The sequence below is a fragment of the Cygnus atratus genome, chromosome 19, assembly GCF_013377495.2.
Source record: "Cygnus atratus isolate AKBS03 ecotype Queensland, Australia chromosome 19, CAtr_DNAZoo_HiC_assembly, whole genome shotgun sequence".
Lineage (NCBI taxonomy): Eukaryota > Metazoa > Chordata > Aves > Anseriformes > Anatidae > Cygnus > Cygnus atratus.
This window is the reverse complement of record NC_066380.1, coordinates 9,838,081-9,865,153: the sequence shown is the minus strand read 5'-3', so window position 1 is coordinate 9,865,153 and position 27,073 is coordinate 9,838,081. Positions and strand designations below refer to the sequence as shown.

The 27,073-nt window shown below is 44.7% G+C and overlaps 1 protein-coding gene across 1 annotated transcript in view; it reads left to right on the top strand.

The window, feature by feature from the left end:
• Positions 1-579: 579 nt before the first annotated feature.
• The window catches only part of LOC118257069 (voltage-dependent N-type calcium channel subunit alpha-1B-like), a 282,260-nt gene continuing 255,766 nt past the window's right edge, over positions 580-27,073 (top strand). The window contains exons 1-3 of the mRNA XM_050714494.1: positions 580-839; positions 3,236-3,341; positions 9,751-9,890. Of these exons, the coding sequence (XP_050570451.1) occupies positions 580-839; positions 3,236-3,341; positions 9,751-9,890 (506 nt within the window). The remainder of the gene's footprint in view (positions 840-3,235; positions 3,342-9,750; positions 9,891-27,073) is intronic.

Here is a 27,073-nt window from a genome sequence, read left to right as displayed (position 1 = left end):
GTATTTAGCGGGGTGGGCGGCGGCGGCCGGGCTCCATCCTTCCCTCCCCGCCTCCCGGTGCCGGTGACTGGAGCGGGCGGAGCCGCGGCGAAGGATTGGCTCCGGGCATCACATGCGGCGGGGCCGGGCCGGGCTGAGTCGAGCCGAGCCGGGCCGGGCTGGGCTGGGCAGGGCAGGGCACGGCGGAGCGCTCCGGCGGCGGGCACGGCAGCAGCGCGGCCCCTTGCCAGCCCCGAGCCCCGCCGGAGGGACCGCGCCCGGCCGGCACCAGCCCCTCGGCCCCGGCCATGAGGTCGGGCCGGAGACACGGCACCTGTGCGGGGAGGTGAGCCGAGCCTCGGAGCCTTCCCCTGCTCCGGCAGCCCCCGGTGGCGAGGGAAGAGGAGGGGGTGTTGGAAGGGAAGGCTTTTTTTTTTTTTTTTTTTTTTTTTTTTAAATCCAGCTCTGTATTTTGGTGCGATCCATCCCGACCCCGCAACTGAAGCCCCCGGAGGGAGAAGTGCTGCACGCTGTGATGCGTCTTCCTCTCGCCTCGGCTGCCAGTTTGGATTGTAGCGCCCGGCTCCGTGCACTGCGAGGATGGCTCGGTTCGGGGATGATCTGCCAACACGCTATGGAGGTGGAGGGCCAGCCGGGGCTGGAAGAGGGAGCAGCCGGCAAGGTGGCCCCCAGGCCGGCCAAAGGATGTATAAGCAGTCGATGGCTCAGAGAGCCAGGACTATGGCTCTCTACAATCCCATCCCTGTCAAACAGAACTGCTTCACAGTCAACAGATCCCTCTTCATCTTCAGTGAAGATAATGTTATACGGAAATACGCCAAGCGAATAACAGAATGGCCATATCCTTTCAGGGAGGGTGTGTGGGCACGGGGGGGGGGGGAAGGTGGGGAGGGGGTGACTGGGGGAAGAGACCCCTCTAGTCAGCTGAGGGTAAGTGTCTGATGCTAACATAGATGTGCATGTGTGATCCGGTATGTGACGGGTGTGTGTGATATGGAGCCTAGTGTCCGGTGTAATGTACGGCCGTGTAGCTTGGTATCACAGAAAATTGCTTCTGTGGGAGCGGCAGAGTGTGCTTTTGACTATGCCAGGGGTGTAAGGCATACGTGCATTCTGGTGTGTATTTAGGTGTGAGATATACAGTTGCATAGATTTGCATTTCCTATGGTTTAAACCAAATGCAAAAGGATCTGTGAGATTCCTGCTAATGAAGCCTGATTGTTATTTCCATCTTAGAGCCTTACAACTCTTATTTCTCACTCTGAATAGAGGAAGAAATGTAAGATAAAAATGGTGACATCTTGGCATTGAAGCTGCGTTGATAGTAGAGATATCGATAGCCAAGATACCTTGCAAAATCCGATTAATACAACCATTACAGCTGGGTTTTTAGTACATCACCTCCTGAATGCATTGGCACCAATGTGAATCTTGTCACTTTGAACTAGGTACCTCGCCTAAGCTTAGGGTGTTCTAAAATAAAATATAAAAATAAAAAAAAAGCAAAGCTTCATGACAGGAGGAGGCAGTAAGTGAAGAGAGGGCTCATCTGCTGTATTGTGAAAGGGGCAGATGCTTTCTGTCTCAGAACCAGCTTCTAGGCCAAGTGAGCTGCAGAGATCTTCCTTAGAAGGGGGCTCTGCTTGTAATGATGCACACGGTGGGGTTGTAAGCTGTGAGAAAGGGAAGCAGGCTCTTCTTCCAAGATTATTTGAGGTTACCAGGGAGTAGATATAGTACGTGAGCGCGTGTGTGTGTGCGTGTGTGTGCATGTACAGGAGTGCATTACACTGGTGATCTCAAGGGAGCTGGTTGTTTGCTTTTCATTTAATATCACACACCTAATAATCCCAGCTAACATCAGCAAGGCCTTCTCCCAGCCTCCTAGCAACACTTTCAATTGCCACAGAGGCCATTCCCTTCAGGCTTCCCCAGCTTTCACTTCCAGAGGGGCTAACAGGAAAAAAATACACACCAGTAGAGTGAATGCACTTCCTTTCCTCCTGAACACACACACACACATGTATTGATCTCTCCATCCCTGTTATAAAATCATAGGCTGTGCTGTGTTTCCTTATCCACGTCTCCTTCCCTGCATTCAGCCTGAATAAACAAGCTCCGAAGCCCCAGTGGCAGTCGGAGCAGTGCATTTCCTGCAAGGCTGGATGCGGTCTGCTCCCTGCCCAGCCCTTGGGTGCCTGGTCATCCTCTTCATCGCTCGGCGTGGGGTCGGCACCCACGGTGCTGCGGAGGCAGCCTCCTGGCAGAGCCCCCCGCTGCTCCCCGCACCGCGGTGCGCCCAGGGGGCCTGGGCAGGGGCGGCGCTGAGCGATGCTGAGAGGGAGCTGACCACGGTGCTGAGCGGTGCTGATCAGAGCTCCCCATGGTGCTGAGCAGAGGTGTCCGCGGTGCTGAGCGGAGCTGCCCATGGTGCCGAATGGAGCTGCCCAGGGTGCTGAGCAAAGCTGCCCACAGTGCCGAGCAAAGCTCCCCGCAGCGCTGAGCACTGCTGAATTGAGCTGCCCGTGGTGCTGAGCAGTACTGAGCGGAGCTGCCCGTTTTGTGGCTCCGCCCTGGGAGCGCAGGGACTTGCCATGAGCCAGGGCTAGAGATGAGGGTGAGAGGCGCGGGAGTACCTGGTGCAGGGTTTGCTTCCATCCTGGGGGCTCTCGTCCCTTGCACAGCTCAATGGGGCACTGATGATTTGGTTCTCATCAGGAGCAGGCATTGTGTTCTCTCAGTAATTCATGTTCTGGCCCAGCGTAGATGCTCTAAATTGAACTTTTCTAGCCCATTACTTGTTTACGCTATGCGGTCAAGTTGAACGACAATGTTTAACATTAACGTCTTTCTGAAAAATAATTTCTCAGATGACATCTAGCTGTATTATCTATTCTGTGGCAATTTAGCTTCTCATTTTCATTTAAAAATAATAAATAATAGCTTTTTGTTTCTTTTTGACCTTTTCTTCTCTTCATCCTTGTTCCCGTACTCCTTGAGCGGCTCAGCTTTTGTGTAAGCCACTAACTCTCCTCTCACAAAGAAGAGAGCCAGTTTCCTACTCTTCTTCCAGAGACACTCCAGAAAGAACTGAGGAAATCTAGGAGACCAAATGTCTTCAAAACAGATGAGAGATCTTTGAACACTCAACCAATGTAACTGCTTAGGTAGAAATGGGATTTCAATGAGGTGCTTCTTATGTTGTCTAGTTTCTTCTTTAACTTCTGATTCCCACTCCATTTGAATACATGATTTTAGCTACAATCATAGCCAATTGTATTGTGCTGGCTCTGGAACAACATTTGCCGGATGGAGACAAGACACCTATGTCAGAGAGATTGGTGAGTTCTATTTATTTATTTAGATTTTTTGTTTCTGGTCTAATACAAAAAGCAATCAGCCATCCAGTGTTGTTGGTGCTTGTATCTATTTTTAAGATCTGCATGTAAGCAAATGGCACTGAACTGACAATCAGAACAAATAAGCTAGTGACAACAAGTATAACTATAACCTCCCGATCCCATCTCCACAAGAATGCTTCATCACTCTAGCCAGCCCTGCCCAACTGCGAGAAAAGCGGGACCTTACGGTATATCAGAAGAGCAGCAAACTTGGGTTGTCTGTAGACCAGGGCAGGAAGGGACTGCCAAATGCTCAGAATTATCTATAGAATCAAACGAACCTCTGTGTTATTTTCCCAGAAAGTGGTAGAACAGAGTATCCTTTTATGCTCACATGCCTTTCAGCTCTCTTCCTGCTACAGCTGTATATGAAGGACCCTACAATACAAACTTTGGGTTTAGATTGTAACACTTCTCTGCCAAAAAAGCAGGAATTTAGGAAAATAATTTACCAGCAGGCTTTATGGTAATGAGCTCAATTACCTTATTTCGAAAGGAAATATAAAAATAGCTTCAGAATCATTCTTCCATTTACCACCACTACAGGAAAAAAAGGATAATATTTAGTTTGATTTTTTTTTTTCTCCTGCTGTTAATGATCTGGAACATCTTTTAAGCCTAAATGCATTAGTCCTGGTTTATATTCAATGGATGAATAAATATGTATCCATATATGTTTTACATGTAGATATTAAATAATTGAAACAAAGATAATATTAGCCTTGCTGCCAGAAGCTATAGCCTCTGTATTCTGGTTGCTACAGTTTCCAAGGCTGGTCCATAGCAGTGGGCAACTTTCACAATCTCATTCTTCAGAAACAAACAAACAAACAAAAAAGGTGTATAAGTGATAGATCTAGAAAGAGCTTCAGGCTCAGCTAGTTGATACTGCCTGTTTGGAAATATATCCACTGATACCGGTGCCCACTTACGTTGTATTTGCTAAGTCTCTTTTTATGTGAACAATTTCTACTTAAGAAATGATGAGGAAAAAAATGAAGAATATGTGTTAATCTTTTTGCCATCAGATGACAATATATCTTTGCATGCTTTGGGATCTGATAGTAAGGTAAATCTGTTTGTGAGCAAAGCACAGATTTAGACTCAGGATAATGATTGAGCTGGGGAAATGCCAGGGTTCCATCTACGGTCCTTGAATGTAGAGTAAAGGTAGTTTTGTGAATTTTCTGGGTTGGTAACTCTTTGGTGATATGTTATTTTAAGCAGGGGGGAGTATGGTTAGCATGTTGTTTCTATGCACCTCTGTATCCCTAGATTTATAAGGGGATCCTAGCTGCTGTTTACTGGTCCTCTTCCCCATTGCATAAACTCCATGCCTGGTACTTGCATGTACACTTCCAGTTTCTGTCCCAGTCATTACAAAGGGGGGCACTGGCATTACCAGCAAACAGTGTAAGATTACTAAATGAGTTAAATGCACAGTCTTCACCGTCAAGGTGAAGACTTCATCTTCAAGGCTGTGCCTTGGCAATGAAAGAAGAATTAACCCCTGATTTGTGTCCCAAATACTGCTGCCTAGCATTGTCTTTGATCCAGATATTCCAGGGCCATTTTAACTATAGCACACTTGTAACTGAAGTATAAAGGGTTTATCATAGACTAACAGTGAGGATATTTACAAGTCATTAATTTTTCTATTTACAACATATGCTTTAAAAATTAAGCATTGTGAATACGGAAAACTGTCTTTTGGTTTTCAAAGTGAAACCTCCTTAGAATGCTCCTGTCACTTCCACAAACTGTAAGTCGTTTCACTGAAAATGTTATGAATCCCTGTTAAGCTATAGTGGGTGAACATTCCCATATATTTTCAGCATTGTTAAGCCAAATTATAAGTCCATACATTACAGCAAGTCCTTTATTACTGTCTTTGGCAGGAATAGAATTGGATTTTTTAATTATTATTATTATTTTTTGGTTAATGATTTACAGATATATCTTTTTCTCGTGAGTCCATTGAAATTGGAGTGAGGGCTCATCACTGAAGAGTTAATCAGATCTTAAGGATGAGATGCACATCATCAATGTTTTACAACTGGGAGACGTAGGCAGAGTTGTTGAAGAAAAAAACAAAGCTGCACAGATACTTTGTGCCATAGGTAGAAAGACAAATTCTTAAGATTGTCCATTTGTTAAAGTTGAGAAAAAGATGATGGAGGAGTCAATAGAAACATTGTCATTATTTTCCTCTACTGATCAAGATATTCCTCTATGTTTCTCCCCAGAGACCCAAGATACGAACCTGCAGTGCAATCTCACTTGGCTGTTTTCTGTGCTCATGTTACCTGACAAGCAGGGTTAATTGAGCACATGGGAAGAGCAAGCAATGTCTCAGTATACACAATATTTCAAGAGTTGCAATGGCTGAGTTACAAGTAATCTTTCTCAGTCCATCTTCTGTATGTAGTGTGTTACACAGAAAAAACTGCTCGTACCTACCCTGTTCCAGGGCTTGGTTAATTCCTAGCTCTTTTTGTCTAGAGCTTCTGCACAACTGGAAGCATATACACTTATTGTTCTACAAGATTGGGATGGGGGAGACTAGCCTATTAATGAAATCCAGGAAAATTATATCCAATGGTTGAAGACTTTGTCAAAACACAACCGTTCAGGTAGAAATGTACCTTTGAGTGAGTCTATCACTGGGAATTTAGTGATCCTCTTGCTTTGGAGGGATGCCAAGTGAAAAGGTGCTCAGGGAATTGCACTGAGTGGCCCAGCACCTGGTGTTCAGAGCTCCAGATGCGGGAAGGTCTGAGGCATGAATGGCCTCGCAGGTGGATGCCTTGCTCATGGTGTTCTTGGATATCCAACCTGAGGTGTGCTTGTGCTCTCTTTGTCTCCATCCGAAATTTTCAGTTTTTCATGAGAAGCTGCAGTAGACCCATGAATTTGTCCCAGTCTGACAGTGTCAGAACTTACAGGACAAGAAATCTATTTTCTGCCCTGCTTTGGGGCACACCATGTTTGAAGACACCAGCGGGTCTGTAGGATGCTCGTCTGCGTGTCACTGTAGGCTCTGAGTATTTGGCTTCCCCGGATGGTTTTGGTGTGAGGGCAAAGCATAACTGTTTTCTCAGATATTCAGCATGACAGCTCCCTCACTTGGCTAATGGATTTAATTCTTTATCCTATCCACAGGCACTTTGTGCAGTCATATGCGAGCTGTTCATATTAAGCTTTGCATGAACAAAGCCTTACACACCCAAACCTATCAAGGCTGTCACATCCAAAGGCCAAGGAAAGACATTAGGACATGGACTAGGAATAGTAATGACTTTCCAGACTCAGAAGTTGTTTTTGGTCTGAAACATATTGATTGAATGTGTGTTTGGCCCAGTCTCAAGCTTTGCTGTGTCCACAGCAAACAACCTGCTGGCACAGCTCTGGCTGCTGCCCAAATTCTCCACCCTCCTTCCAAGCGTGCACACTGATATTCATTAACACCTGCTTCCCCACACCCAGCCTCCTATCTGAAGGGGGCTGCAGGATGCCCTGGAAACAGGATTTCTGAGCCGACAGCTCTGCCCTTTCAGTGCTGCTCAAGGCAAGTCATCCAGCTCCTCACACTCCAGCTCCTTCCATCACACACAGCAACGCAAAAATCCTTTTCTTCAGCAGCAGGCCCCCACTACCTGGTGGGGCATTGTTTTATTTTTCATCCCGTCCTTGTTACTGCCCTAATTCATAGGCTGGTAATTTAAACTTAGACAGGCCTTAGAAAAGACCCTCTTTCTATCCCCTCTTATTTCCCCAGCTACTCACTCCCAACCCTATCGATGATAGTTTCTTTGTAATAAATACCCAAGCCCGTCTGTGATCCGTCCTGCTTTCTTAGAAGCTGACAATAACTTTTTTTGACCCACTTCTTAAAAGCTCTGCATAGTCTTAGCTTTGGGAAGAGCATATTCTATAAAATCCTTGAGTACCTGAATTGTGGTCCTTTAAAGCTGTGAGCTGTAATCAGAAGGCACCTGACCTAGACTGAGCGAGCGGCTGGTGGCAGAGTAGATGTAAGGTTTTCAGGAAGTGAGGGAATAAGGTGGGAGAGTGTGTGTGGGTAAGGTGGTGGTTTCTTTTTTTAAATTTTGTTCTAAAGATGAGTAGTTTTTAGAGGCGTACTAGTAGATGTAGGAAAGTTGTGAAGGATGGGCTGGGTGGGGGGCTTTGTTTGCAAATATTTTGTATGTTTGTTGAGCTAGAAGGGGCGGAGGAGCAGGTAGACTAAGGGAGCTGGAGTGCTCCTGTGTGCGTAAGGGAAAGCTGAGGAGCAGGAGCAGTAAGGTAACTTCTGAAATCCCAAATGACAATTTCTCACCTCTCTTCCTGTTTCCTTCTTTTCTGTACTGGCTTGTAGTCCTGGGATGCCTCCAGCTCTTGTTGTGGAGAAACTGCTAGAAGAAAGCTCTTATTGCATGGTGTTTAGGGAGGATCAAAAAGCGTCTGATAGCTGTGCCTTATGCCTGTTTCTCTGTGGGTAAATAGCACTGGGCTGACTGGAGTTTCTCAGTCTGGCTGCTGACAGGTTCTGAATCCTCTGGGCTGCATCAGTGAGGTTCTGTGGAGGGGCAGAGAGCTTGGAGGCTGCTGTTTGTAGAAAAACCTTGGCTGGAGGAGAAGCCAATTTTTGTTTTCTCCATTTCAGTCAAAGGGCAACAGTGTGATCTCAACAGTCAGCTGCTCTGTTTTGCTGTCTAGCCAGTTAGCCTGTGCGTGTGTGATCAGGTAGCTGGCCTTCCTGCCTGGCCACAGGGGAATGGGAATGGGGAGCTGCGAGGTTAAGAAAGGTGGAGGGGATTAGAGATGTTATAGGGTGAAGCATATGGGGGAGCTGGGGTCACTGAAGTGTGTGTAGGGTGCTGATTTGTTGGAAACAAATTTTTTAACTCAGCCACTGATGGAAAATCCTGTCCAGAGGTAGTCACTTCCAACAGCTTAGAGGTGCCGTCAGTGATTAGTGCTTCATGGTTGACTTGCTGAGTTGGGTACACATCGATGTGCTAAGTGCTTAAGCCTCTTTGGGAGGGGTGTGCTATTATGCTGCTCTTCTATGTGTGAAAACCTGGCTTTCTGTAACAAGTACCGTGCCTAAAGCATGGTCTGTGTGCTGGTGCAGGGTCAAATTTGAGCAAGAGTTGCTATGTTTGTAAAAATAAATGCCTGTATCAAAGCCGCTCCTTTCTTTGTTCTGTGGCCACGAAGACTTGACATTCATGTTCTTTCTGCACAGGATAACTAAAATCACCTTTTGTCATTAGCAGAATTGCAAAATGTAAACAACTGTGCACGAAACAGCTGCTCAGCTCTTTGGCTCTAATGGTCAGAAATGCCAAAGCCCCTGGAACAAAGATTTCTAATTTCCTAATTTGTGAGTTTGCTTCCTTCTGGGTAGGGCTGCCGTACTTCCATTGCCGTCAGCAGAAATCATGGATCTAAGACACGCTTGGAAATTGGATACAGAGGCCAAAGCTAATTAACATGTTCTTGAAACTGATGCCTGGTACTTTCACCTTTTACTTTGTTCCCATTGTTTGTCCACGTATTTTTTCCAACTTTGAATAATTCTATTTGGCATTGCATTTGTGTTGAAACTCTTATCAATATAATACTGAGGGATCTGGTGCCAAAGATGGAGAAGATGCTTAGTAAAGCCGTGGAGGCTAAGTTTGGTCTCCTGTCATTTGAGCTAGGGCATGGAGCTGTGGGCCTGAGACACAAATTTTACTGCTTGCACCATAACAGAAAGGAATAAGGTTTTCTCCCTGAATTGGTTACACAGCAAAACAAAAATAAATGAATCTGCAGCTATGGAAATTAGGAACACAGAGGGGAAAGAGTGAAGTAAGAACCAATGGAATAAATGATAAAGAAATAATTTCCTGCCTGTGTTTGCAAGCTTGCTGTGCTGGCTGTTACTTCCCAAGATATTCTTTAGTTTCTGTTTCCTGGATGAGTTGCAAAATGCATGTTTTCTTCCATGTCAGTAATTACAGAAATGTGATCTCAAGTTTAAATTTATCTTTGGAGCAAGATTTCAGTGTTGAAACTCTTTCCAGAATCTTGAGTAATGGTGCAAAGTGTGGGGTGAAACCATTGGAATAAAGGCAAATAGAATTTTCCATGCAAAAAGCCAAATCTACCGTCAGAGGGAATAATTCTGAAATCCTTTTCTGTGCTTAGTTCCAGTACGCTTGAACCTTTTTGTTTCAACTCTGTCCAGAGAGCTGAAAAGGGTGTGAAGGTAGTGCACATAGTTGCTTATATAATTGCTGATGCGAGTGCAGAAGCACAGGTATCTCCTTGACACCTCTGATTTTATTCTTTTCAGGATGACACTGAGCCGTACTTTATTGGAATATTTTGTTTTGAAGCTGGTATAAAGATCATCGCTCTGGGGTTTGTTTTTCACAAAGGCTCTTATCTCCGAAATGGCTGGAACGTGATGGATTTTGTTGTGGTCCTCACAGGGTAAGTGACCTCCTCTTGCGCTAAGTTTAAAGGGGAGTCTTGCTCTGATTTGTGGTGTTCTTAAACTGCAGGTTGGGGTGGGAGCAGTTGTGGTGAAATAATACCCTAAAACTATGTTTGTGACCTTGCTGTCTTTAAATAATGGTTATTGTGCTGAGTGAGTCACTTTCAAAGCATTGTTTGAACCAAGTAAAAAGAAGCTTTGAGGATGTTTATTTGTACATATGCTGGCATGTTTCTCATCCAGATGCTCACTGACGTTTCTCAGGCTTTACAGGTTCTAATTGCCACTAGGTACTTGAACCTGATTTAAATCAATCTTTCTCCTGACATTACAGGCTGACTTCAAAAGTCAATGTGGAGTGAGCTAGCAAATTAAATGCATCCCATCTTTAAGCTATTATAACTCTGAAATCAGTGAAGTTTCTGCAGGAATGCATTTGGTTTACTACAAAATAACTTTGCTGAAAATAATTCAAGGAGGGTGCATGTCTTGTAAGGCTGCAGCTGAAAACGTTATTTGTGTTTTGTACCTTGGTTGAAATGATACCACTAATTTGTTTCTTGGAAGTGCTTACAGTTTTGTTATGCATTGCAACGGTTTCTATTTTTATATACATGTAATGTAAAGCTAGTGGATAATGAAAATGCAAACATTAAGTAACTCTTAAAGTCTACAAATTGTGCTTTAAAGCTCCAAATGAAATGTTAGGGTTTCCAAAGGTCTGCATGAGGTCCTGACCTTGGAATGATCTTGGTTAGTTTTTCCCCATGAAGATGAACCCTGGTTCTTGTTATTAATATGCACTCATTTCACACACCTTCTGTGTGAGACGAACATATATATTCTTTGGTCTGCTTAGTGGTGTACAGTAGAATGTTGTTAGGAAAATGCTTGCATACATATACAAATATATTCATTAGATGCATTAGCGCTGTAATTCTGTTTGCATTCAGTGTATCATGTGATACAGCAATTGAGAGGCCAAAGGGAGTTCTTTATGTATTGAGGAAGAAAATAAATATGCAGGGCTTGATCCTTGTGCTGCTGGGGCTGGGTATTTAATCAATAGAAACTTCAGTGGAGCCATAAGCAGAATCAGATTTACATACCTGGAAGCATAGGGGATACTGGGATGAAAAGAGAATTAACACAGACGTTACAATTATTTGCACCGATGGTCTGTTCTGGTTCCTAGTTTGCACTATGCCCTTTTGTGTGTTTAAAAAAAAAAACAACACAAAAACAAACTGAACATTAAAAAAATAAATAAATCACTAAACCAAGGCCCTGGTTCTGGAAAGGACTTTGGCACATGTTTTAATCTACCCTTTAGCAAAACATTCAAGTACATGTTTGAATTCAGCTGACTCAAATGGTTCCATACTTTAGGTTCTACGTAAAAGCTTTCCTGAATTAAAGCCATATAGCTATTTGTTTAGGCATAATTTTTTTCTGTTTTTTAATGAGCACAGGCCAAGAGTCTAAAAATGTAGATTTAAAAACTGACTAGCTGTGATGGAGATGTTCAAAGTTTTGCAACAGCATCTGAAACAGTCTGCCATGCTTGTGGAGTCACAAACGACTGTGCAATGCTATAGGCATGACACGGGCATCTTACTGGTGCTGGTTTTATTGTGAGCACTGTTTGCAGCGCTGTTTGATCTCTGAGCATAATTGCGGAATATCGGCTTGATTAGACAGCTGTAATAAGGAACCCTGTTGCCATCTGCAAACACGCGTATTCTTTTGAAGTACAATCCTGTTAACGTCAAAGCTTCTGGTTTCCAATGGTGATGCTAGCTGGGCTGCATTGAAACTGTCTTGTACATGGACTTCCCACCAGGCAGGCCGTGCAGGGAAAGCGATGTGTAAACCAGTCAACATCAAGCCCGAGAGTTAGCTCTAGTGAAGAAACCCACAGCCTGCTAATCTGCTAAATTGAGGCCTGGATTTAGCGAGGTTCTTAAGCTTGTGCCCAACTTTTGGTGTCTGAGGGGCCCTACTGCAAACATCAAGTGTGCTTGGTTAGGTAAATGCTTAGTTAGGTAAATGTCTGGGGCTGTAATTGCAAACCCACTGATAATGTGGAGGCACCGATGGTAGAGAAATAGCATTGAGAGAGCTGCAGATTCACACGGGGGGGTTAAATTAGTATTTCCTCTGTAGATGGTTGTGTTTTGCTCTGAATTTCCTAGATCCTTGTATTTTACCTCACTCCTGTGTTGCCATTGGTCTGTGCTAGAAAGCAGAAGCTCCTCTTCCTCAGGCTTCCTTCAGAGGCTAGAAATGCTTTCAGCTACCCATTGTCTTCCTCGGCTTGGCTAGTTGATGCTCGAGAGGAGCCTGAGCACGACCTCTTCCTGGAGTGAATATTGCCTGGCGTTTCTGCATGGAGACACTGAAGGCAGGTTGCTGAGTAGGGATGCTTACTGCTAACAGCCCCGGCTGTTTCTCCAGGGAGCTGGTGGCACAAATGGAGCTTTCATTTTCCTTTCTGGGGAAGGTGATCACAGATCTGTTTCAAAAAAAAAAAAAGGCAAAAAGCCAGAGAATAATAACATAAAAGGACAGTGCTGAACTTGTACTTTATGCATTCTTATAAATATGGATAGGCAGGACATCAGTTTTTGAAATATACTTTTATTACTCATAATCAAAAGCTTTCCTTTGCTGTATGTGCAAGATTTCCACTTAAAAATGTTGCTTCATGTTTCCCAGGCGGTGATCAGGGTTCAGTTCCCAAGCTCAGTTTCACACTGATCTTCAATATTATAGAGGGATTTTGATTTTTCTTTTTTTCCGTGTAAGCAGGAAAGATCACGAAACGCATTTTCATGATATCACATGCAGAGTTGTATACCTGTTAATGCTGTTGGGTGCACATTTTTAAGGTAAATGGTGAATATCAGAAAATCCGATCTCACTTTCAGCATTTAGCTGAAGCCCGTAAAAGCAAAGAGCAGCTCTGCTCTCGTTGGCTGTTTCCATAGGAAGAGGGCCAGCCAGTGTCTGGGTGTGTTTTGGAGGAGGCTGTGGGGGAAGGCTCTGCATTGATTGAATTTACCCTTATGTAAATGTCAGTGATCATGCAGTAACCCTTCCCACTTGCTTCTTTTTTGTCACCACCCCTTCCATCGCCACTCAAGGCCTGCGTACTGTTATTACTGATAAATATGTATTTTTTTATTTGCCTGCAATGATGGACATTTTGCTTGTCAAAATCAGACAGTCACACTTGTTAATCAGAAAATAAATCAGGGTGCTGTTATATGCAGCCAGGATCAATATCCTATTGAGCTAAACTGAAGACTAATAGACAGTGGCCCCAAACGGCTTGGTTTGCTGCTCCAGAAAACACTCCTCCGGTTTCTTTCCACAGCAGTGCCACAGTGCCTTTTTCTCATTTACTTTCAAGGAAGCCTGCTGATCTGCTGTTAATAAAGGCCTGGGAAAATAATAGATTGCTGCTCCCTGGAAGATCTTTTCCTCTGTCATTTTTTTAGTTATTTCTTTTAAACTCTTATAGCTGTAGATGAGTATCGAGGAAAGCTGCCCTACTGCGATGTGCTTTTTGCTGTTGTGGGGAGACACATTTTATAGTGCCTGCTCATTTTATTTTCACGTTTTTATGGGCTTGCATTTGCTCCAGTGATGACATCACCCATTAGCAGCTCTAAATCACACAAGAATGCAATTTCCCAGTTGGCCTGGGACTATATGATCTTAACGTACTTTTCCCAAGGGAGGAGAAAGGGGATTTTTTACTCTATTGCTGTAACCTGTCTTGGGGTGGAAACCTCAGAAATCCACAGTTGTCTTGGGAAACAAGCCCTCCCCACACCCAACGCCCTCAGTTACACGGCAGTGAATGGAGCTCTGAGCCTGCATGCAGAACCTCTAAGGTTCAAACCTGTTTCTGTTGGAGTTATTTATAAAATTTCTCTTGGTGTCCTGAGCCTTGGATGAAATGGCCTGAAGAATTGCTGTGCTGGGTCAAACTATGAGCTCCTCTCTCACTGGAGCTTGTATAACAGAGTGGGTTCTAGGGGAAGAATGAGAACAAACCATGAATCCTTATCTTCCTGTTACCTTCCTGATTCCCAAATTTCATAGGTATAGGGATTTTTGGGGAAAAGATGTGTGTGATGATGTTTAAACTGGGTAAGCCAGGTGGACTCTCCTCCTAGGCTGTATTTCGGAGCCTGTTTATAATTTTGGCTGCATCATATCCTGGATAAAAGGTTTCGTGATCTAACTATGGACCAGAAGAAAAGCTGCCACTTATCCTGTTTTTCCCATCACTGGGAACCTGAGGTTTCCCTTAGCGTCTTCTGGATTTTGTGTAGTGAGATCCTGTTTCTGTATGCTTTTGGTTTTACGAGTTTCCAGCTTTTCACCTGTCAGAGTCCTGTGCTGCCTGACCTCCCTTGACCTGAGAGCTCCTCTGTGCACCACTGACCTGTGCTGCTGTTCTGCTTCTTCCCTAGTTCTAGAGTATCCTCTCGGACCAGTGACCATGACCATGTGCAGTGTTTGTCCAACAGTGAGAGTTGCTAAGACTGGTACAAATAAATGGAGCACTTAACAAGCTCGTGTTCTGTCCTTTATGAGCAGTTAGGTTTTTTTTTATTTTTATTTTTATTTAATCAGCCTGTGTTGAACACTCTCGAAGAGTCCTGGTTGTGCCTTGAGCCAGTTGGATTAGCTGCCTGGATCTCTGGGTGGGACTGGCAGAGACAGCGTGTGCCAGGCCGGGAGCTGCCAAATGATGTGCACAAAGTATCTGTGCAATTACTGATGTCTCAGGCTGTTGGGAACAAATTACAAAGGCTAGAATTATCTTGATTGTCTGGATGACAGAAATGTGCTCCTAGCCTCACTGGTGATGCTAATAATCTGGAAGGTAGCTCTTTTAATAATAAGGACCTGTTCATCCTTGATATTAGCTTTGCTAGTTACCAGGATCATCTTCATATGTGGGCAGTCTGAGATGCTATTTCTGGCGCAGTGCATGAGGAGCAGCAGCAGTCTTGGTTGCGGTGATGACTATCAAAGGGGGAAGCGTAGGAACCATCGAGCCTGGTCTGTACAGCAGGCTGCAGAGCTCTGATCTTTCAGCTTGAGGTGGATATAGGTCCCAGACAGGGTGTGGGGTGTGATGTGACTAGGAAAGCACTAGAAAAGTGAATGTCTGGGTAGGGCTGGGATTTCTGAAGCTGTCAAATACACGTAGCTGCCTGTAGTCTCTAGCATTTTTTCTTCACACACAGATCTCTGTGCATTCAAAAGCCCGTAGAGTAGGACAGCTGAATTACAAGCCCTGCGTGACTGGCATTTGTGTACTCCCCAGAACAGTTCAATACCCACCCCCAAATAACCATAGAATGTAATAATCTGAATGCCTAAAAAACAAAACAAAAACCCTTGAAAGTACTTCCAGCAATGCTTTAGACAGTATGCTCAGTGCTTTCTTTTTATAAAGCCTTAGATCTAGACACCTAGGGAATAAATGAGGCAGAAGCAGGGAAATGCAGATTTCTCTCTGCCTTTCCTATGTGGAACTTCTGGCATGTCTGTGCTAGAAAGCAAAGCTGAGAAGCAACAGGAGTAGGGAAAATGGATGCTTTATGAGGGACAAGCTTCATCTTGATAAATTATTGCATGGAAAACAAGTAAGTCTCTTTGCATGGTTATACAGTATGGGTGGTGATGGACTAAGGCTGTGATTGCTATTAGCATTGCGCACATGAGTCATGCTAAAAGCAAAACCTGTAGATTTTAATGAAGCTGATCACTTTTTCCAATTTATTTTATGTTCCAATGATGAATGAATACTTGCTGGCTCAGCAAAGCTAAGGGTACCTTCTGAAATTAAACCAGATAAAAAATGTGACAAGGGAAATGGAATTTACCTGCTTTCCTGAATGCAAGGTGTGAAGTGGAGGTTTGATAGGTGTATGGGAGCTGTGATGGAAGAAGGCAAGAAACCAATTTATTTATTTATTTTTTAAGGCAGAGAAAACAAGTGGCTGGAAACTGGAAGAGGAGAGGGCATGTGAGGACTCGGTGAACAGTCTGAAATAGTTTGAAGTTGTCCTGTTGTCTGTCACTTGATCATCTGGGCTTTTGGGAAGCTGAAGCCACACTGGGGAGCTTAGGAAACAGCTTCCATCAAAGAAGACACTGGAGAGGGAGGGATGATTTACGGTCTCTAACCTTACTTTGGCAAATGTTTCTGCTTCCTTTTATCCCCTCTTATGACCAGTTTTACCCAGTGGGGCAGCAGTTTCCTTGGGGACTGGTGCTTGCTTTCTATATGGGTTTGTCTCACAACAACCAAAGGGGGTCCCAGGCTGTACTGAGCCCATTGGGTTGTTAATTAGAGTTTGTGTTTCTCCTGTTACTTACAGTGGCTTTTGTGCATTGATTTTGGTGGGGTGGATAGAGGAGTTTGAGCAGGTAGGTGTGTAATTGTGTGGCTGGCTGCTAAATTGGAAGGAGACTTTCCTGAGCAGAGGAGGGCTTGGGGCTATGCTCAGAGGAAGGCTGCAGATGGTCACGGACCCTCAGAGGACCTGCAGGTGGGTGCAGCCCTTTCCTGGCAGATGTCAGCTCGAAGCAAGGCTCTGCTCTCCCTGTTGTGGCACACTGAACAGTTCAGGTCAGTGTATTTCTCAAGGGCAATAAATAATGCGATTGACATGCTTATTTCTTACTTTATTAGAGGTGACTGCAAGGTATTGAATACCTGGTATGCGAACTGATAAATGATGGGTACTGCGCAACAAGCCAGAAAGATGAGACACCAACAAATAGCTTTTCTCTAAATGGAGAGGAAACGCACACATTTCTTCAGTTTCCTATTTTTGTACTGATTTCCATGCTTTGTGCCTGTTTATGCTTCTCTGAAGCTTTTTGCCCATGAAGAAGGGAGTGTTGGATGTGATCTGAAGGGTGCCTCTGCCACCCTGACCTGCAGGCTCTGAAGCTGGGCTGCTGTACGATAAAAATGGCCATAGCAAGTGAAAGGAAGGTCTTTCTCATCACAGCCAGAGCTTAATCAAAGCCAGCCAGGATAATTAGTCCAGAGTCCAGACACTGCTTTTAGCTTTTTTATGGCTCTTGAAGGGAGGAAGATGGCAGGGAAATGTTGTCTCTTCTGTGCGGACCAGCTGTACTACGCAAAGGCAATCATAGAGACTGCAGGTGTGGAGAGGACTTTGGACCTTGTGATCTGTCCCTAATGTCTGATCCTGCCCTGGCAATCATGTAGTGTGGGCATCTGCTTAACTGCGTGCTCTTCTCTATAGGTGGAAAACATTGCAAATCTAACTGCTGTTACAGCTGGGTATAAATGGTAGGATTTCAAAATCAAAACAATGAATAAAAATGCAGATCTGAAGTGCTCTAATGTTTATTTTCTTACTCCTTCCCAGTTAAAAGGGAAAAAAAGCAATACAAATCACCCAAGCCCTCTATGTGGTGTTGAGTGCTGTCTCATGATTAGATGTGGAGGAGTGCAGGATTTTCTCAGGCTCGTGTTTCTCAATTGCTGTTCTTGCTGTTGTGTCCCAGTTCCCAAGCGGCCAGCTTTTGATGGCAAAGTGCCTCCTCATCTGAGATGATAAGAACCTGGCTGTGATTGTTGAAAAGATGGAAGATTTAGAAAATCAGCCTAATCTTAATTGCAATCTAATCCTATGTGCCAGGAGCAACAGTCTCACATTTGCGCAACCACCCATGAGTCCACCACTCACCCCCAAAGGATTTGGTGTGTTGGGACCACCATCTTCCCCAGGGCTCTCTGAAAGCATCTGGGAAATTTAGTGGAGGTGGAAAACCGGTCTTCTGCTTTGTTCTTGCTGAATCACTAGCAAGGTGCTTGGGATGCCCTGACCGGGGCAAGACTTCAGTGCTAGAAACTGAAAGCAAGAGAATGGGTGGATCCAGATTTTTGTGTAGGTAACCCAAGCTCTGTGGTCAGTACCTGGCATTTGGGTACCTGGAGATGCTCTTTGCCCAATTCCAACTATCCTGGATATTTCCTGAGTTGAAGAATCTGACAGAACCAGGATCAAGGAAAGGGTTCCTCTGTAAATGAGTTCAGTGACAGCAGGGTATACACTGCATGAACTCCTGGCTATATGGGAAGGCCCCTTTCATGCAGTGGGGAGGCCTGGCAGCTTGGGCTGAGAAATAAGTTCTGCTTCCTACTTGTGGCACATGTCAAACCTGTAGTGTGAGCTAGAGGATTTGGAAAGCTGCCTGATCCTTGCCAAGGAACCTGGCCATCTAAATATTTCCTTCCTGGCTTGGTCAGGCTAAATGGCTGACAATAAATGGCTTTGGCTCCTTCTCCCACCTCCATTTCTATGTATGCAGATGGTTAGGTCTTCAACATACTTTCCAGTTCAAAAAGAAAAAGGGAAGATTAAATTGTCCTTTGTCTGTTTCCCATCTTGAACATCCTGAACCAACATCCTTGAATAAAGCTTTTCTTAAGTTTGGGCATGGGAGCTTAGGAGGAAAGCTGTGAAAATGATTAAAGGGTTGGAAAAGAATCTCTATTTAGGGAGAAATGAAAAGGCTGAGAGTTAAAATTAAGAGGAAAGTCTCATAAGGGTAAGATAGTTCAAAAAAAAAAAAAAGAAAAAAAGAAAAGAGGAAATTGTGTTTCCCTATCTATTTTGGCAGGATGCAAAAAGAATCGGCAAAGAAATTGAAGTTTTAGAACTCCTTTACTAATGGAAATATAATTAACTCATGGAACTTGCTGTCACAAGAATTTGCTTCAGCTGGTCTGTTTTGGTTCTTGAGACCTAAAGAGCCTCAAGATCATCAAGATTCACCAGAAAGGAAATGGATTTTTGAAGGAGAATGATTAGGCCCTTTTACTTCCTGCTACTCCCTGAAAGGAGATAGGTGGAATTCTGGACAGGCTGTTTCATAATTGTCCTTTTCTTTATCTTGTAACTTCTTCTGAATCATGCTGGAGAAATGATTCCAGAGCAGCAATCCAGTCTGTTACAGCATGACCTGTGAAATGCAGCAGTGTGTGTCAAGGCCTAAACTTCATCTCTTTATACATGAAACAATATCAATAAGAGTAGTGGTATTCCATCACTTAATGTCTGATTTAAAGATCAAACATCTTTTTGAAGCTGTGCTAGAGCTTAGAGGAAAAACTTCAATGCTTCAGTACTGTGTTAAGTGTGCCCTCAAAACCTGCAGGGCTAAGATTCAGGGGAAGATCTGAGTTTGAAAACTGTCACTCATTAAAAATGAATCCAAGGTAATTTCTAATGATGTCAATGGCACTTTGATAAAGGTGCTCTGGTTTTTGGAGAGGAGTGTGGATCAGGCCACATGCTGTAGAAGTGTTCCTGCTCTCTTTCCATGATGAAACATCACCTTGACCTTGTGCTGGGAGGACAGGGCTCCCCTTGGCTGCAGTCCCTAAACTTTGCAGGACTTGGAACATAGAAGCAGATACTGGAACATCTGGCAGATGAAATTAGCTTGTCAGAGGGGGGACCTTATCCTGAATGAAGCACTGAGCAGGAATGACCACACATCCAGCTGCCAGAAGTTGGGCACCAAAGCTCTCATGCTGGATAGGATTGTTAATGTAGCTCCCTCTCAATACCAAGACAAATCTGACTCTCTTCTGGCCCTCCAAATTGGGTTAAGAGTAGTAGCCAAAGGCTGTGTAAAGTGGCAGTGACCTATTTCTGCACTGTGAAGAAATAAATAGTTTTGTCTGGTGTGTTTGGTAGATGGGTAACCCCTCTCTTGATGGGCATCAGAAGTAGGTCTGGGGAAAAGATGGTTGAAAGCCTGAAGTCTTGGTTTGATAGGTGTGTATCATTGCATCCTGGCTGCTATGGCTAAAGGTTCTGCTTCCTCATGGAGATGATGCTAGGGACAAAGACTGAAGTCCAGCAAACTCTTTAAATGTCTTTTTTTTTTTTCTTAAATCACATTATCTTTGAAAGCTAATAACCACGTGCTCCAAGTAAGTGATGCTGTATCAGCCCAAAAGCATTTAGCTGATAACATCTGTATCTTCATCACTTATCTATGCAGATTATTGCTGCCCTGACAGATGTGTTGAAATGAAAAAGCTTGCCTTTCTTGTCTCTTCATGCCAAATCCAAGCCTTGTTTACCCGCTTCCTGGGCAGGAGCAATACAGTCCAGAAGTTCTAGCCTGGACTGTCTGGGTGAATCCTGAGCTTGTTGCATAGTTCAAGTTTATTTTTCAATAGAAATGAATAAAATACTTAAATTGGTTAGGTAAAATCCAAGAGGATTTGGAAAGAATAAACTTAGCTATCAGTTGTGGAAAAGATGATAAAACACTTCTCTGTGATCCCCTAAGTCTATTATTAAAAGAACACTATTCTTTTCCTCCCAGGTTACAACATTAAAGCTAATTATAACAGGTATAAAATCATGGTAACCCCTGACTTTCACGAGAGGTGAAAAGGACAAAGGAAGCTGTCTGATCTAATTTTCTTGCTTTAATTGGAAGACATGAAAGAACATGAGACTATAGCTGCAGATAATGCTGTGTCTGAGACAGATCCAGGATAATACAGTTTCAGTTCCCTTGCCTAGCAGATTGAGCAATGGAGTGGGACTTTGGGTGTCTTTTTTCTTTTTTTTTTCTGCTTATGCCATTGGCTAATGAAGATTTGCAGCCATTGCTTTTCCCTTTTGTGTCCATATTTCCATGCCTTTAAAAATGAAGATAATGATGGTACCTGAATTCATAATATACTAGTGAAAAAGCCTGTTTGACAGTATTGAAAAGAAGTGAGTTTAAAATCTCTCAAAGGAAGTAAAAATAAGTCTTTAAAATGTTGAAATCGAGTGAGGAAAATTTGAATCAGAAGTAAAATAAATGGCAACAACATAATCTTCTAGAAATGCAGATGCTCACTCACAGTGAGTGGGAGAATCTTGCATGGAGCTCAGTGTTCATGTACCACGGGGAATGTGTTAAAACGATGGTGTGCCACACAGGGGAAATTGCAAATGTGGGTGTCTGTCAGATTTTAACCTGAGAAAAGATTGGACCTTTGGGGGAGGTGACATGCTCTGAGTCAAAATGTCCAGAAGTATTGTCACTGATTGATTTGCCAGAGGATAAAAAAGGAGTGGCTCAACTCTTGCTGGAGCAGAAGTGACTGAGTAGAGAAAGATGAATGTCAGCTATGGTAAAGTCAGTCTTTCAGGGTAATGTCCTAGCTTTGTGTTGAACTATGGGTGGAGTTTGAAAAATTATGGTGACTACAGGTAATGAATAAAAGGGAGAAGTGGGAGGTCCTTGCCCGGTATCCCTTTCCCCAGGAAAAGGATGGAAGCTACAATGGTTTATTGCAGCATGAGCATTGCTGGGAAAGCAGCACTGTCGAAGCCATTGACTATAGTCACTTGCAGGGTTCAGCTGTTTGGGTCTCAAAGGCCTGATGTGAGAAATCAGCCAATGTCTGGGACTTCTCTGGGAGCCCAGAGAACAAAAGCAAGCAGGGCATGTATTTTTTTTTTTTAATTCTTTAAGTCTTCCAGCTTATCAAATTCTGTTTCTGATCCTCTAGGGTTGCCTTCTGATCTTGTTTGTGTGGGAAGCAGGAAAAAACCTTCCCTTGTACCAGGGAACTCCACTTTTTGTAATTACAAACCTCTGATCTTCAGCAGTGATTGGACCAATATTATGTGGAGTGGAATATGGGGAATTAGTGTCCCTCTTCCAGGTCAGCAACTCCTAGTCCATTAGCAGGAATGGAATAACACCCTACATGTTTGGAAACCTTTGTTTTTACAGAAGAAATTTTAGGTGAGGCTTAATTTCAACCTAATAGCCCGTTAAAATCTTCACATTCGTTCTTTGAGAATGCCATTAAAAATCAATTACTTTAATGGGGCTCAGTTGGAGATGTTCTGAAATATGGATAGGATCAAGGAAAGTGACTTTGAAACAGGGCCCGTGGTGCTGCAGCCATTTGCTCTGCTTGGTCCTCCCAGTCACATCTGTACGGACCAGACCTGATCCTTGCTTTTGGCAGCTCTGCAGAAGCCAACCTAGATCTTCAGGAACAAGTGGCAAGTGTCATGCACCTTGGTGTAAACCTATTGCCAGTGGGGTTTGGAGGGAGCAATCCTCCTGCCCTATTATAAATGTTCACGCCATGTTACACATGGTTTGCTTGCATAAAATTATCACATCACTATCAGCTCCAGAGGTAGTAGAGTCTCCCTCCTCTGGAGACCTTGAGAAGGTGCCTGGACATGGCCCCGGGCATACTGCTGTAGGGATCCCTGCTTGTGTGCTGGGGTTGGACAAGATGCACCCAGAAGTCCCTTCCAGCCTCATCCATTCTCTGATTCTGAGCTCCATCAGGTCTTGATCATCCAGATCTGCACAGCAGGTATCTGAAGCCCTCGAGATATCTGGTATTTCTTGCAGTATGACCGTGGGCTTGCCACTTCAGCGTGACAAATGGTCCTTGTTCTCACACCAGTCCCAAACAGAAGGACAGTCCAGTGGTTGGAAACCACCCTGGGTGAGTGGAGACCAGCTTTTGCTGCACAATGGCCAGTACAAACTGGACCATTTGGTGTCTCTGGTCCTTATCTGTGAAATCAGGCCCAGTCAGCATGGGTTTATGAAAGGTAGGTCCTGCTTGACGATCCTGATCTCCTTCTATGACCAAGTGACGCGCCTGGTGGATGAGGGGAAGGCTGTGGATGTGATCTACCTTGACTTCAGTAAGGCTTTTGACACCATTTCCCAGAACATTCTCCTCAAGAAACTGGCTGCTCGTGGCTTGGACTGGCGTACGTTTCGTTGGGTTAAAAACTGGCTGGATGGCCGGGCCCAAAGAGTTGTGGTGAATGGAGTCAAATCCAGTTGGAGGCCGGTTACTAGTGGAGTCCCCCAGGGCTCAGTGCTGGGGCCGGTCCTCTTTAATATCTTTATCGATGACCTGGACGAGGGGATTGAGTGCACCCTCAGTAAGTTTGCAGATGACACCAAGCTAAGTGCGTGTGTCAATCTGCTCGAGGGAAGGAAGGCTCTGCAGGAGGATCTGGATAGGCTGGAGCGATGGGCTGAGGTCAACTGTATGAAGTTCAACAAGGCCAAGTGCCGGGTCCTGCACCTGGGGCGCAACAACCCCGAGCAGAGCTACAGGCTGGGAGATGAGTGGTTGGAAAGCTGCCTGGCCGAGAAGGACCTGGGAGTACTGGTTGATAGGCAGCTGAATATGAGCCAGCAGTGTGCTCAGGTGGCCAAGAAGGCCAACAGCATCCTGGCTGGTATAAGAAGCAGTGTGGCCAGCAGGTCTAGGGAGGTGATTGTCCCCCTGTACTCGGCTCTGGTGAGGCTGCACCTCGAGTGCTGTGTTCAGTTTTGGGCCCCTCGCTACAAGAAGGACATGGAGGTGCTCGAGAGAGTCCAGAGAAGGGCAACGAAGCTGGTGTGGGGTCTGGAGAGCAAGGCTTACGAGGAGCGGCTGAGGGAGCTGGGGTTGTTTAGCCTGGAGAAGAGGAGGCTCGGGAGACCTCATCGCTCTCTATAGGTACCTTAAAGGAGGCTGTAGAGAGGTGGGGGTTGGTCTGTTCTCCCACGTGCCTGGTGGCAGGACGAGGGGGAATGGGCTAATGTTGCACCAGGGGAGGTTTAGGTTGGATATTAGGAAGAACTTCTTTACTGAAAGGGTGGTTAGACATTGGAATGGACTGCCCAGGGAAGTGGTTGAGTCGCCATCCCTGGAGGTCTTTAAAAGATGTTTAGATGTAGTCCTTAGTGATATGGTTTAGTGGAGGTCTTGTTAGTGTTAGGACAGAGGTTGGACTAGATGATCTTGGAGGTCTCTTCCAACCTAGACGATTCTGTGATTCTGTGAAATAACTGCATTGCCTAAGTACCTAAGTGTGTTGAGAGGAGGAATGTTTTGGAGTGTGATGATAATAATCACACCCTCTAGTAAGGGAGGATGTGTGGCTTTCTGAAATGGCCAAGTAAATAATGCTGTCCCCAGCCTGCCTCCACTGAACAATGTTTTTACCTCCAATTCCCAGACTGCAATTCACCATGCTTTCATCTCATTTCATGCACGACTGTAACTGAGCTACCATTTTTCACATGGGAAGCACGTAAAACATAGGCTGCATACCTGTTCTTCCTTTACAAACTAGCCTGGATTTCTTAGTGGACAGTGGATCTCTTTTTTTAAAAACTGAAAACAACTTCTGAGAGCTCAGAAAGGTTTGTGGATAGTAAGGAATCTTTGGCATTGTGCAATTTCCAGACTAGAAGTTCATCACTGCCCCTTGGTAAGGGGACAGGATATGCTGGAGACAGTTACCCCTTCTGGCTGCCTTGGGCAGCCCATGATGTGGAGATGAAGATGCAAAGATGATGATGCAGACCTGCTGTTGGAAGGGCAAAGAAGTGGGGGCAATGTAATGGGGGAGCAGTACCACTACTAGAGAGGAGTGTGCTTGCTTGATCCTTGTAACTGAGTCAAGTTTGCCCTCCTTGTCCCTAAATGGCATATGTGTCCCTTCAGGTTTCAGAGTGAACAAGCTCTTTCAAGCATTGGAAGCAGATATCTCCCATGCCTGCTGCTCTGGAGGTATGAGAGGATTGGGAGAAGCCACCTTCTGCCCATGGCTATGTTGTTCAAATCACCTTCATGCCCTTTGTAAAGGGATCCTTACACATGGGGGGAAGACCCCTATGGCATGAGGCTTGATGCCCTTGCAGGCGTGGTGTAGGTAGTGCACGTGACACAAAGATGAACCATCTGGGCACTTTCTTGTAAGGCTGATCACGACCTTGTAAAATGGAGGTGATGGAGGACCACCTCTACTGCTACTTCCACAGGACCTGATTTAATGTGTGCCCACACTGTGCTCAGGGCGGTGCTGGAGAGGCCAGAAACTCACCCTGCCTCCCCATGTAGCTTGTTTCTGGAAGTGGTAACATTGCATTCACCCTGCTGCTGGCATGGGAATTATGACTGAAGCTGGGATTGCAGTGAGTGTGCTGGGGAACACTTTCCACCTGGAGCCTTGTGGCACCAGGATGGATGGATCGAGGGGGACTGGGCAAGAGACTGCAGTAGCCAGAGCAATTTGGTATAAAGAGAGCACAGAGTCATAGAATGGCTTGGGTTGGAAGGGACCTTAAAGATCATCTAACTCCAACCCCCCTGCTATGGGCAGGGATGCCACCCACTAGATCAGGTTGGTCAAGGCCCCATCCAGCCTGGTCTTGAACACCTCCAGGGATGAGGCATCCACAGCTTCTGTGGGCAACCTGTTCCAGTGCCTCAATACAGTGCTTCACAGTGAAGAATTTCCTCCTAATGTCTAATGTCAGAGCATCTTCAGGGCAGAGACAAAGCCTTGGTGTACGTCCCAGTGCTTCTTTTTGCAGGGATGTTTGTAGGAAGGGAGGAGACCTGTGAAATCCAGCTGCCTTGTGTCTGTGTTTCCCAAATGGTGTGTGGGCAGCTCAGCTGCAGGCAAATGGTTCAAGGGACTCAACAAAGACAGAGCCCCATGGTGTTTGCAGCCAAGTGCTGGGCAGTGTATGGGTGTCTGAGGCACAGAGAATTTGTCTGCTTCTGAGTGTTCTCCTTCACCAGACACCTTGGGTCACACTTATGTCTGCACTCCTCTTAAGGATCAAACACAGAATAACCAATAAAACCTTTAAATCTCATAGAAATGGGATAAGGATACCCGGATTCCTCTGCATGACCTGAATGAAAGACTCCACAAGGTGCGTCTAGAAGATCTGCTCAGTGCCTTACCTAAAGCATCAGTGTGGGGCAGCAGGTACAAAACCGACCTGGTGGCCTTCCAAAGAGCTGCCTCCTGTGCAAGGGCATTACCACCGAACCCAGGAGTAATGCAAAAAAGTGTAACCTCGTAGGGGAGAGATGGGTTTGACTGGAAAGGGTGTTGCTGCAGACCAGCCCCAGCCAGACTAACGGCACGATGTTCTTGGAAGTGAGCTGTGTTTCAGCAAATATCTGGAACCGGGGATTTTTTTTTTTTTAGCTTGCCACTTGCTGTTCATTTTCTCCCTGGCACTGGGGCTGCGATTCCTGGAACCCTGGATATACTCAAGAGTGCCTCTCAAACACGGATAAAAGTAATTAAACCTCTCAGCTTTCTCCTTTTTAGACTTGCTGTAATTCTTCAAGTGTAGATTTTAAGATTGGACAAAATGTGCAACCTGAGATCTGACATCCTGTTCCTGCATTGAGCAGGGGAATGAAAGGATGAAGTGGAGACTATTCAGGCAGCCCCAGTGCTGCTCCCGAAGCAAAGAGAGAGAGTTGTTTGCTGCCAGGTGCAGCCTTTCTTGCTGTTCCCCTCTTTGCCCCTCACAATTAAGCAGTTAAATTTAGCTGTCTGATAGGTATTGGAATGGATGTGGCGCAACCACTTTAGTTGTGCAAATAACTGTTATTTTGGCTCACTTGTAACTCTGAAAAATCAAGGAAATTGTTTCATGCCATACACAAGCACTGAAAGAACTGACTTTCAGATGGAAAGTAGATTCAAAAGGCAAGACAGTTGAGTGAAATGAGGAGTAACTCTTGTTTAATCTGGATTAAGAAAAATTTTTGAGCTTTTAGTGTTTTCAGTAGTTTCAGCTTTGTGACATGAAAATGTAAAAACCTTCCACAGAGGAAAGATCAAATTTCAAATGTTTCAGTTCAATGATGTTGAAATAAAATAAAAAAAGAAATCATCTCCATGTTCCCTTCAAGGGGATGTTTTGGCAAGCTTGGCAAGAGTTACTGAAGTAATGCCATTAATCTAAATCTATGGAGGGAAAAAAAAAATCCAACCAAAATAAGCTGGCAAAAGACTTCTATCATATTGCTGTGATACCCAGCTCCCTTGCAGATGGGGCCAGCGGGCAGTCAGAGCATCCTTAAAGATGCTACCTCTTGCTGCAATGTCTTCTCCCTTAATAAGTCTCCCTGATGGCCTGCTGCTGAAGTGATGGCCCACTCTGCAAAAGCTGAACTTCGACCTTATGCTTGCCAATGGAGGAGAACAAGGTGCCCATGATGGAGTGGTTGAGCACCAGCCCGGTGGGAAGGTACATGCTGTGCTGATGGGCTGCAGATGTTCTCACTCAGTCG